Source organism: Acanthaster planci, linkage group LG12, assembly GCF_054643075.1.
Source record: "Acanthaster planci isolate LZ-2023a linkage group LG12, COTS_SCS, whole genome shotgun sequence".
Taxonomy (NCBI): domain Eukaryota; kingdom Metazoa; phylum Echinodermata; class Asteroidea; order Valvatida; family Acanthasteridae; genus Acanthaster; species Acanthaster planci.
In genome coordinates, this window is record NC_141788.1 from 11,218,626 (window position 1) to 11,232,241 (window position 13,616).

The 13,616-nt window shown below is 37.7% G+C and overlaps 1 protein-coding gene across 1 annotated transcript in view; it reads left to right on the forward strand.

The window, feature by feature from the left end:
* Positions 1 to 13,616, forward strand: part of LOC110980152 (pikachurin-like) — an 85,363-nt gene that overhangs the window by 54,267 nt on the left and 17,480 nt on the right. The window contains exons 5-6 of the mRNA XM_087144559.1: positions 2,948 to 3,095; positions 5,693 to 5,879. Coding sequence (XP_087000685.1) covers positions 2,948 to 3,095; positions 5,693 to 5,879 — 335 coding nt within the window. The remainder of the gene's footprint in view (positions 1 to 2,947; positions 3,096 to 5,692; positions 5,880 to 13,616) is intronic.

Consider the following 13,616-nt stretch of genomic DNA (forward strand, 5'->3'; position numbering starts at 1 on the left):
TTCAGTGTTTGGAGGGAGTTGTGGAGTGAATGATTCATTCTATCCATTCCTAAGAAATATGTATGCTCAAAGACATCAAGAGATATTCATTTATTGCTTTTGTCAAAGAGTTTTAAGTGCTGTGAGCAAATGAACAGAACTTGGAATAAATGAAATCAAATCAATAAATTTCAGACTGATCAATAGATATGTTGATGGAGAGAGAGTTGTGTTTGGGGGCTAGCAACTGAGAAAGTGTGGTCCTCTGTATTCCTGGTGTTGAAAGTAATGACCAACTGGGCTTCCAAGCAGAGTCCTAAGGCTTGCTTAGGTTGACAATGTTGGAGAGTTTTGTACATGTTGAGTGCACTGTGCAGTGATGATGTTGATTTCTAATGATTTCATTTTATACACTAGTTTGTTCTGTGTGTAAAATAGATACATTCCTGCTACCACATGATGTAGACTTTGCAATTGTGCTTTTATCTGTGTCTAGCAGAGTTACTGACTCGAGTCATGTGACTTGGACTTGAGTCGCTATTTTTATAACTTGTGACTTGACTTGTAAATACCAGCTTTGACTTGTGACTTGACTTGGACTTGCAAAAAATGACTTGTTACCAACCCAAGTCAGACGCTACTCGACCGGCTCCATATATTTTTAATTAAGCTATTCAGTTTATGCCTAACGTGCATAAAAAGGACTTCGGCTTGCGTGGCTTCTACTTCATCCAGCTGCAGCTATTGATCAGGGCAGCACGCATATGCTGCTATGCTCTGCGTTGATGCGTGACTAGGATAAACAGGGCCGTCAATATGTCATCATTTCATCTCCCCGCTTATTTCCACCCCACAAAGAACATTTATTAAATTAAACAGAGGTCCAGTATACGACATATATGTGATAAACTGCAAGAATAGTAAATTTACAACACAAGTGAAAATGGGAATTAAGGAGGCATTGTCAAAACAATTGGAGAAAAGGTGTTCAGAAATTCATAACTCGTAACTTCGTAAGTTGATGCCTGGTTCGTTTGCTTATTACAGCTGGACAAAATAATGTGCAGCTTGACTTGTACTTGGACAGACTTGTGACTTGACTTGCGTTTAGACAGAATGACTTGTGACATGACTTGAGTTGACTTGCCCTGTGACCAAATGACTTGTGACTTGACTGCTGACTGGGCCTAATGACTTGTGACTTGACTTGGACTTGCATGCATGTAATGACTTGTGACTTAACTTGGACTTGCAAAATATGACTATCTGGTGTCTAGAAATCTAAGTGGAATTACCAAATATTGTATAACCACTTAGAGGAAACAAATTGTGGGACAAAAAATGAAACAGCTGGATGATGTGTGTCCATTGTTGTAGTTGTTACGTGAATCCCATACGAGCAGCATAAAAAGAATGCTTTAGTTGCACCTTTGAGTCCAGACGTTTCAGGGTTACTCAGTGAAGAAAGGGAAGAGCATTCCACCATTATCACAAATTTTAGGGAAATGTTTTCCTGAAACATAATAATGCTGCATATATATTTACACTTATCTGTAAATAGACATGCACGTGCATAGACCAAAATGATTACCATCTGGAAGAAATTAAATTGGCAGCGCTAACGATCAAAGAAAATTTATTGGTCTTGCTCCTTTGAAGATTAGGGCAGGAATAGCATTAACAGAAGTTAACTGAGTATGAACTAGACCCCTCTACAGTTCTGGGGCAAGGGTAATGTCCCTGAGGTGCCCAAGCTTTCAGGAACTCTTCTTAGCAGAGGTGCAAGAAGAGAAATAATCCACTTGTAGATTCAGAATGACTCCCTGAAGTATTACGCAGTTTCCTAATACACAACTACAGTGTATACTAACATGTACTATACAAACATGGCCAGTTTTATAAGTTTAATGTGTATGTAGTGAGCTCTAATGTATAGTGATTGGCTTTGAGTGGACTTACATGTACATGTAGTGTCGTACTGAAAAACCTGAAAATTAAATACATCTAGTTTTAGTGAATTTTTCATCCCTAAGGCTTGTACCAGTGTGTCGCTACTGAACAAAACCTGTGTACATGTACATTGTAAGTGTCTTGTTTCTAGAAATGCACAAACAAATCAATAATGCTGTCGTTCATAGAATACGAAATGTAAAATTGTGAAACTTCTTGTGGTATCATTGTGTAATTGTGCATGCTACCAGTAGCACTGGTGGATCACAACTAAGAAAGTGAAATGTCATAAGGGAAAATAAGTTAATTTCACTATAGAAGGTTTAAGACACGTGCTTTGAGGACAGTTAACAAATCCATCTTGACTTAGGATTACTACAAAACAAACTCAGGCTGTGATCTACAGAGCAATTTTGTTCAGACTTTTTTGAAAGTGTGTCATTTATTGTAACTGAAAAAAGACCTAAACATGTAGATCAATATCAAAGTCATATTACCACACACAATATTCCAGCAGGACATGTCTTGCTGCAGAAACTGGAGCTGTTTGTGGAATGTTTTCCTAGACTTGCTCTTTGTTTAATAGCACTATCTAGTCTCCATCTCAAGTGATGGTATCAGATATGTCCAACAGTCAAGGTACATGTTAATGACCTGTATCGTGAAGACAAACAAATGCAATATACATCTACATGTATGCCATTTGTTACTTTGCCACTGCACTGCATATCATGTTTCATAATGATGATAACAAACTGACTCATGAGTTTTCAGATTTTGGTTAAAAGGTGTGAAAATGTACACATACATGTATGCACTTGATTTCAACATTATGTGTAGGATACATGTGCTTCAGCCTGGAGATACGCTGTATGAATCATACAAAATGTTCCATGGGTTGTAATGAATCATGTCTATTGTGTATGTGGAAACAGCGTGCAGTTTGTAGCCCATGCATGTATACATTTATATACACCAGTTAAAAGCCATAATGAATCTTCTTCTTTCTTTGATGTAGTTACGATCTTGGAGGAACAGCACCGGGTATCATCACCAGCTCTGTCACAGTATCCCTTGGTAAGTGGCATACAGTGACCATCAATCGAGATAACTGGGATGGCTGGATCCAAGTGGATGAAGAAAAACCAGTCAAGGGAAAGTCAAAGGTTTGTCGCATTGTTTTCTAGAATGGAAGTTTTCTTTTTAAATTACACATATTTTTTAAATAAACGTACTTGCAATTTCTCTTTGGGTCAGGTGATTTTGTTAGTGTTCCCAAATATGTGTATACCACATTAAACACACTGAGGGAATCTCAGAGAATCTACCTGTACTTACAAATTACAGTCTTATATGCAGGTCAGAGAATGCCATATTTGATTTGACTGCAGCCACCAATGCCTGTCAACTAATGCTATTTTCTTTAATTAAACTTCATCTTAAATCTTGTCATATATTGCTAGATGTCTGTAGTACGAGAGGATGAAGGTAAAGATCTGTGCAGAATTTGATTAGTTTCAAGACATTCTCTTTTAATATTCCTTGTCAATGCCTCAACAGTAGATTAGACCGTTTTACATGTAGTTACCTGCTTAGTGATGTTCTATGGCATGTGATGGGGAATATAGACATTTGAATATGCTCTCGCTTTACCCATTTGAATGTTGAGTGTAACTGAGAATAAGCTTTTTCAAGAACTTTAAATAACTTGGGTATGACCTTTCTCATCATGAACATTTTCATTACAAGAAGATTTGTTTTGTAGCAAATGTTGAGAGAAATGGGATATTAAATGAACATCACCTTAAAAGAAAAATATTCTACAAAAAGTTGTCTGCTACATGTTCATGTAAATGTTCAAAATGAGCAAGCAGACACAAGGAACCAAATCCTTTGCTTTGGACTTGTAGAAGCTTTTTGTGCTGACTTCGAAATACAAGTATCATGATGTTCTGCAAAATTCAAGGCATGTTGCCACTTTGCATAGTATTTGATCTTCAGACTTTGTTGGTGAAGGAACCTGTATTGTGAAGACATGCGCGTGTACATGTACATATACTGTATATACATGTACATGTGCATGTACTAGTATGTACAGTGTACAATGTACATGTATGTACCTGTACATGTCGTAACCCATGGATGTAACCATAACCCTTGCTATGTCAGGTAATGATATGCGCTGTGCAGGTACATTGTACATGTATACGGTATGTGTACTAATAATAGGCATGTACAACCATACATGTACATGTACCCTTGTAGACCATTTTCTAATGTTACCATCTTGGACCACCTTTTACAATTCATGCATCTCAGATAAGTCCATGAAGATGCTGTTAATTGAATTTGGCTAATTGAGTTTAAATGTGTCCCCTGAGTTTCTCTCAAAGAGCAGCTTGTCACCAAGGTATTTTGGAATGCAAGACAAACAAAAGCATATTGAAGACCAGAATAGGTGTCATTTTTATTCATTCTGCCAGAAAGGAAATTCACTGAAACCTTATTGGCTGTAAGTCTTGAACATGCCCATTTCTGATTGATGAGGTTTGGTGAGGACACTAAGTATGGTTCAGATAAGAGTTAGTGGGTTTAATGGATATTTTGATTAGTATGCTCTTGTTTCCCACAACACTCATTCTTACATGTAGAATGAGTTCAACTCAAGAGCAGTCTCAGGGATGGCTGGTTGGGGGTGGAGGGGTTGAGAATTTCAAGTGTGAAACCTAGCTTAGTTTCACCCCCCTTCGTCCCGGGGACACCCCCAAGTTTTTGTCGATCGGGAAAAGCCTTTATGTAATGCTGAGTGATCACACATAGTTGTTTCCAGATTATGGGGACAACACATGTTGAAACATAGAGGATATGGGGACCAAAAGCATTATGGGGACAAATTAACACAGTTCCAACTTTCCTGACAAAAGCAATTGCTTCCTCAAAGCAATGAAGGCCTACCCATCTTGGCCAACACATGTTGACAAGACAGTTTCTACTGATGAGAAATGTTTAACCATGTTTTGGATGCTATGTTTTTTAGTATGTGTGTTTATCCCATTGAGGAAGGCTGTGATTGTCCCCACAACTATTGGGGTTGAGTATTCATCCACATTCATTTATGAACTTTGAACAAAAAAGCCAATGTCAAAGGGAGCCCTACACAGAAAGTGAAACTTGTGTGAACAATAGCAGGGCAATAAAAGGTCCATTATTAAAGGTGTTGACAAACAAGTGTGTATGTCATTCTATAAATTTGGGGTCCAAAAGTATGAAATTTTTGGTGTCCCTGTTACACCCAACCTGTGGAAATTGACATACTGGTACATATAGAAATATCATTGAATTTGACTTAAACTGCATCACTTGTTTGGCAGGTATTTTGCATTACTTAATCACTCTTAGAAATTAAAGACTATGTTCTAAACTTATAAAATCAGTCGTCAGATGTAACAGGGACATGAAAAGAATTGTACACCTAATTTTACAGAATGACCCACATGACACCTGCAGCTGCAGTTTTTGTTCCCTGGGGAGCTGAGAGGGTTTTCAGGGAATGCACAATTGTAGTTTCATTATGAGCAGAAAAGTACATGTAGTAGTGGATATGCAGTAAACAAATATTTCAGTAATCACAGGCTGTAAGTGTTCATGCATTTTGTGTTACTTCATTCAATAATTATAAATCATATTCTACAGGTTAAATTAGTTTAATTGAATTGACAGGTGGTCATTTTGTATTTGAATGCATTTGCTTTTTCTCCTCCAGGGATTATACTCCAAGCTAACTCTCCGTAGCCCCCTCTACCTTGGTGGCCACAGTAACTACACAGCAATCAGCCAAACTGGTATTGGGACTGGATTCTCGGGCTGCGTGGAGAGACTTGTCATCAACAATGTAGACTTAGACATGAGGCAGGAGCCTAGAGGCTTTGGAGTCGCTGGTGTGGATGTAGGTAGGTATGGATAAGCCACCCCTCCTGTCCACCCCCTCACCCATTACCCCAGTGATGGTCCTTTCACATCATTGTACCTGGCTGAATTATACCAGCCCAGTAGATGACTCCCCGTCATCACTCATCACTCATCATCATGTTTCAGCAAAGACAGTACAGCTTAGTCCAGGGTGTAAACTACTGTACAGCATGTTAGACAGGGTCGTATTTCTAAACTTGTAAACTTACCTGAAGACAGGCAGAACTGCAGTCCTTCAACAACTGTCTAATGATACTTGATTGTTTTTATTAATATCCATCACCCCATTCATTCAGCAAAGACCTTGTGAGATGAGCAAATACATGTTCCAAGGAAAAATGAATGGACTTTGGACAAGCACTCCTACTGTTCACTTTGGTTGAGTCACAGTTTGGGCCTTCAAAATCTTTTTCCTTAATAATACTCACAAAAACTGCAGATTTTGAGGGCATAATTCAGACCTCCCAACCTTTTCGATTTTGGTGGGAAATTTCCACTTTTCCTGTCGTTATACGCTTTTATGCATATGTTTTCTGAAAAAAGAAAATCCCGTCGTTGGTCAGTATTTTACCCCCAAAGCGATCAATAAACGGCGTGGCAGGCATTGCGATATGCACATGCAGCTCTTGCATGAATGGTTCAACTGGTTGGTGGCACGCTAATTCGCCGGGCGCATCTTTGGAAAGGGGCAAATTACTAATTTGGTCTCCATATAAATCTAAGACAGGGTTCCCGCAGCCTGGAAAAGTCATGAAAAAGTCATGGAAATTTGTAAAAATGACTAAAGTCATGGCAAACTTAAGGAATTTTTCAAACACAGTATTTAATTTCTGTTACTAGATATAAGTGCATAAAATATATGATTTTATTTGCAACTCTAAAAGTCGGGAGAGTCCAAGAAATTGCGTTATTTGGTCATGATTTTCATAATTTGGTCATGGAACGTCATGGAATTTATTTGTCCTTTAGGTGCAGGAACCCTGTTAAGAGCTTGCCCAAGTTCAAAATTTGCTTGCACAAATCAGAAATTTGAGTAAAATCTTTGCCCTCCAACACTACTCACACATGCAAACAGTGCTGTACCAGCACGGTCATGTCAGCCTGTGCCAATGTGCGGCACGCAATAGTGTGCACAATTGGTTTTGTTTGTTCATTTATTTAATATATTATTACAAACAATTCAAGCATGCTATTGTCACTTTTATGGTCACTTTTAATAGTGTTCTTTTTATTATTGACTACAAACTTGTAATTGATTACTCCATTTAAAATGGCAAAATATTTCGAAGACTTGTAAAACTTTATTTCCATACTGTCACTGGTTCCCGCAATGCTTACACATAAGGTATTGCTTGTGTAGTGAAACGACCTAAGTTACGACCTAAGTGGGTACATTCTTATGAGGAAAAACATCTTTAATGCAAGCTTGGTTAATACCAGATTTTTGTTAAGACAAGCGCTTTTTCCAGCTTTTACCCATAAAGGTCTCTCTTGAAGTCAAAGTTACACGTTCAAGTTCTGTACACCCTCTACTGCCCACCCCAAAATTCACTGGTTTCCTTCTCTATGTATGTACATGTATATAAAGTTGCATCTTTGCAGTCAGTCACCAAATAAAATGTTAATATACGTATTTGCACATTCTCTTGCAGCATCGACCACGATGGTGCAGGTTTATTGCTTTGACAGTGATTGGTGATGAGTCTGTTTGCCCCACGTTACATTTTACCTGTACTCATTTTTCTTTGATCTTCTCAATTATCATACAAGTTTTATTACAACACTTCTTTATTCATCACAGATGTACATGAACTGGTAGATTCCACTTTCATAAAGAATACGTTCGAATTGTTTTGAAAGCAAAATCACTACCTGTCAACAGGAGTACAATTGACAAACTACACATACGAGTGGGGAAAATACTTTAATAATAATATATAATAATGCACTTATATTGCGCTCTTTCCACTAGTGTTCAAAAGCGCATTACAAAGATAAAATTGCTCGACTAAAATCACATTTAACAATTATTACTGTTCACAATTAATAATTGACTAAAAATATAAATTTTAAAAACTATACAACTAAATATCACCATACATAAAAAAGCCCCTCCAAGACACAAACAACTCAAACTCAAATAGACCATAAATAGACATTCCTTGAAAGAAAAGCTTGCCTAAACGAATGTGTTTGAACTTAGTTTTAAATGACGTCATACAATCCGCATCCCTAACATCAGCAGGAAGCACATTCCTCAGCTGTGGTGCTGCAACTAAAAATGACCGACTGCCCAAAGTTGCCAAACGTTTGCCTCTCGGATATTCCAACAACAGTTGATTGGATGATCTTAAATTATACCGAGATGGTGTCCTAAGAATATCGAGATCAGTCAAATAACCCGGTGCAAGACAGTAAATGCATTTAAAAACAATCAGTAATATTTTAAACTGAATTCGAAATTCAACTGGCAACCAATGTAATTCCTCTAAGAAAGGAGTAATATGACAAAATCTATTGTTATGTGTAACCAATCTGGCTGCAGCATTTTGAATGCGTTGATGCTTGGCAAGTTGTGCTTTAGGTAACCCACAATACCAACTGTTACAATAATCCAATTAACTGGTAATAAAAGCATGAGTCAAGGTAATAAGAGACTGTTGACTCAGATGCTTACTAATCCGCCTGAGATTATGCAAATAATAAAAACCAGTGGAGCATACCTTATTTATCTGTTCATCCATTGTTAATTTCTAATCAAACAAAACCCCTAAATTTCTAACAGATTTCGCAGGTTTGATATTAGACATTCCAACTGAAATTTGAGGAATATGAACTTTTTCCAATTGTTTTTTTGGTCCCTAAAACCAAGAATTCAGTTTTATCAGTATTTAACATCAACCTATCATGACATAACCATTCACGAATATCCAATATATAACTTTCTAAAGACAGCTGCATCTTGATTAAGTGAATTACCCAGCTTAAAGGAAAGGTACAATTGTGTATCATCAGCGTAACAGTGCACGGCCAGAAGATGAGGATGAATAACATCCAAAAATTATTTGACTTTTCACTTAAGGCCCTCGTATTAATGAGAGTCGACTGTATACTTCCATCAAGTTCCATTCAGGAAATACGTCGACAGCCAGTTCAATGCTGTGCACTCATGTGCATATACACCTGTACATAACAACCGACATTTCTGTGTTAACTTGCACGTTTTTCCAAATAAACATGTACATAGCATGAGCATGGCTCTTTCTATAATCAAGTCACTCAAACACCATTTGTTACGTGTTGTTACTGCATGCCCAATTTGATTTTGCTGGTTACCTCTTATAACGTTATATATGCTCATATTCGTTTATTTGGTTGATATAATTATGTGCAGGCTTAGATTTTGTGACCATCACCAGTGGAAATCCGTAAACAGATGAGTTGTAATCATTTCCGGAATGGTCATCAATTGACATTGGTATGACTTCCTTCCAGTAGCTCTTCACGATCAAATGGCCACTTTAGTTCCTCGTCATGAACTTTTAAAATTAGGCAACACTTGTCTTTTTTCCTTTTTTAAACTTGAATGCTTCTATGGTTCACAACTGTGTGGGCAACCACGTCCCCCTTCAAAATTACCATGAAGGTTTGGGAAGTTGAACACAGCCACTACCATGGTACAATGTTGCACATAATGTACATGTACTGTACATGTACAAAGAATAAAAATATGGAAGATTTTAGGGAAGTTTGAAGGTTCCTAGCAAAGGGAGTTGTAGGGTTAACCTTTGAGGTGATATTACCAAGGTAAGGCTTGGAACTCTTTAGCAGGCTGAAGCATATACTGTAGGATGTGGAAATCTGCAACAGAGCCAAATGTCAGCATGTCTGCCTCGTCATGGATCCCCTGGGAAAAATAAGAAATTTGGAGATTGTAATTCCATGTGGGAAAGTGTTCCAAATACTCACAGGACCCATGTTACTGGTACAGCTGTACTTGTGCTTATGCACGTACACATACCGTGTACATGTATCTATGATCCAGAGATATCCTTTACCTTTGTTGCTGTTGTTATCCCATCATAAAGTGTGTGAGATCTTCACCTGACAACCACAAACTAATTGTACTTCTATGTTATGAAAGTGGATGTTACCTTTAAAGATATAATGTCTGTGGTCTGGTTGGTTAAACAGATTCATAGAAGTTGCATTAAAAACATAGTTCTCAAAAACTGACTGTGCTTGTGGTCTAGCTCATTTAAGCACATGTGATGCACAAGTTTACCCACATGCGGTATATTTGAGCATTTTGTAAATTTTTACCATTTTCCCCAGATTTTCACAAATACTGCTTTAAAAAATTTATGTATTGCTTGAAAATTTATGTACTGCTTGAAAAATTTATGTACATATCAAAAATATTGATAAAATACTGCTTAAAAAATTATGTACATGTATGTGGGTGATTCCAGAAATTAGGGGTTCAAAAGTATGATTTTTGGGGTCTCCATCTGACCTTTGTTATTTGATATGGAAATATCCCCAGAATTGTTTTCAAATTATTGCTGTTTGTTTGGCAGGTAATTTGCATTAATACATCACTCTTGGAAATCAGAAAATGTGTTCTGAACTTAAAAAGTTATATGTCAGATGTAACAGGGACATGAAAAAAAATGGACCTCAAAATTCTGAAATTACGCATGTGTGGCTTGTTGGCTTTCTGTTGCAGGTTGGTACACATGGCAATGCACCACATGTCATACACTAACTCAAAGTTTGAATTCAAATGTGGCCCCCAAAATGGCAGGCTGTTTGCTTTCTTATAGTAGCAACTGTCAAGGTAAGGTTCACTCAGTGACTGACATGAGTTTTTTGTTGCAGTGGCAAGCTCGTACATGTAGTGTACATGAAGTGTACCAGGTACCGTAGTAGTTTGTCCTTTAAAATATAAAATAGTACAGTGCCCCTGGGAAATGATGCAGCGCCCTTGGCAACTTTCAGGAAAAGTGTTCACAGAAGCCAGCTTTTTGGTTTGTTGAAGCATATGTACATTCAATGTAGCATATTAAACCAAGGACAAGATGAATTGATGGGAAAAGTGCAAACACCTGAGGTAAAAGAAGGAAGGATCATTTCATGGCATGGTTTTTCAGTTTGCTTAACAAATAAGTCTATATTCTACATGTACATGTCAAGGAAGTTCAAGAAAGCGTGAGAAAGTGCCACCCTTTCACTCTGAAGGACATCTTGAGTTATATATACTTATACATATTACTTTTGGCTACAGACCAGTGCAGTATCTCCTTGGATTTACTAGTATATGATTTTTCTGTTTCTGACAAAGTTCCCAGCTTATGTCACAATTTCAAGGTATGTGCACATACATTTTAGGGTGATTTTTCCAATACAAACTTAAATTTCAAAAAAGTAGGAGGGCCTGATGTTTCGATCCTAGCAGAATCCTCACAGGCAAAATGAGAAGTAGACAAGGACAAACGAATGCAGAAAGGCTAAGGGAAGAGGTGAGAAGCTAGTGGCTGGATAAAGGGGTAAAGGGGATTGTGTGAAAGGGGCGTGGTTAAGGCACAAATTGATGTGAGGGAGGAAAAGACCAGAGAGCAAATACAACAGAAGGTGGTGGACCCCAAGTAGGAGGGAAAATGAAATGTTGAGAGGCTATGATACATGTACATGTACGTTGTACCTTGTGGACAACTGCATTTTTTTTAAATGAGGGAGTGCTTAAATTGTTTCAAAGAACCACACAGAATTAAAAGTCCATCATGAAGTGTGATTGAGTGCATGTTTCTACTTGGTGATCATGAAGATGCTGATTGTTACAAGCAGCCAACAAATTGGCATGCACCATCTCTCAAGGAGCTTGTAATGTGAGGTCTATAGCATCATTTCCTCCTTTGGAGTTTGCCAGTGTCAAATTACTGACTGATGGGGACCTGGCTTTGTCTAAGATCCTGTAATATGATCCATGTACCACTACATTAAAAATTTCACTGTGCCTGACATTTAAGATGGAAATTTACAGGAAGGAGAAATCAGTGGACTGTATCATTATGCCGCCACTGAAGTAAACAGAGTGCATTCCTTACTCAAGTCAAAGTGACTGATGTGTTTGGCCTGATGCATTATACCGCTTCTCAAAACAGGTCAAGAAATAACATGATTTTATGAATCATTAAAAGTAGAAGAAATATTTCAAAGGGAGAACTCAAAGGAACCTAGAGTTGGGTTACTTCTTTTTTGTCCATGAAATGTTTGGTTGTATTTTAGAATAGGATTCTATATAACATGTATTGCATGAGGATGCTCATTTTAATGGTGTGCAAGTTTTATCAGTCATTTTATCCACTCATTGCATGATTGTTTTAGTGTTTCACTACTGTTACAAGACTAGACAAGCTGTTTTGTAGGATGAAGAAAAAATTGCTAATGCAGTTCTGTGTAAAACAAATGCAGTTTGTTTTTGTGTGTACATGTATGTTTCAAGAAGAAGATGGGAAATGTCCTCATGATCACGGCAGTTTGGGGGAGGGGAAGGTTTCTATTGGTTTTTCATTTAGAGTGTAGTTTTGTTGAACACTGTGCTACATGTACACCTTGAGTAACTTGTAGTTAAGCAGAGTTCTGTGTGAACGATTGCCCTGTCATACTCACCTCTGCACCAATCACTCATACAAAGTGCAGATTCATTTTAATTTTATTTTGCAGGTAATCATTGATGTTATTGTCAGGGCAATACCCTGTGCCTTTATGTCAAGATTCTCATAAATGGTTAAATGATTCATGCATGTATTTCCATTCAGTGATCAAAAAGTACTGTACACCCAATGGAAAAAAAAGAAGCTGGGTATTTGATGCATGGATCATTAGTGCTGTCGGCTCCTTGCTTGTGGAGCTTCTAAACGTATAATGAATTATATTTGATTGTCTGGAAAGAGTGAGACCTTGGGAAAGGAGACAAGTGCAATAATGTTTGATTTACAGACTGTAATTTTAAGGATCAGGACTGTTCCTCAACAGAGGAATGTCGCTGGGGAGTCTGAATGGCAAACAGTGGTTAAGAGATGAAATAAAATCACACCATTTCACTGCTGCTGATATTTACTCAACTTGTGCGGGAGTTCAGGGTTTGCTCAGATACCTGACAATTTTCATTAAGACTGGTTGACACAGGTTGTTACTTTCTTATTGTACACAAGCACATGAGGAGTTATGTAAAGAACTGAGAAATTTGAGTTGCATAATACATGTGTAGGTTCTCACACTTGTAGGGAAAGGAAAGACAGAAATCAATCAGCTCGGTGTTGTGCTGTTTATTGTTCCTTTGTGGTTATATATTCTTTTGTATCTGGTTGCAGTACTGTACAAAATGCTTGCAATGTTTTCCCCTGACGTGTTCCGGAATGCAGAGACGTCGTTTTTCTATTTACCCTAACCCACTCTAAGGGCCTTTTTACCAGGGTACATCCTCAATCCTCCAAAATCCTCCAATTGCCCAACTTTAAAAACTGCATTCATCCTCAGTCCTCCAAAATCCTCCATTTTTTGGCTTATGCACAAAATGAAAGGTACCTGAAACCTTCAATCCTCCAAAATCCTCCGTGGTTCTTCTTTGGGTTTTTTGTGAGGGGGGCACATCAGGTTGGTTGCTGGGCTGAAGTTAGATTTTTGTAGAGTTGGCTAACAGCTTTACTTTTTAA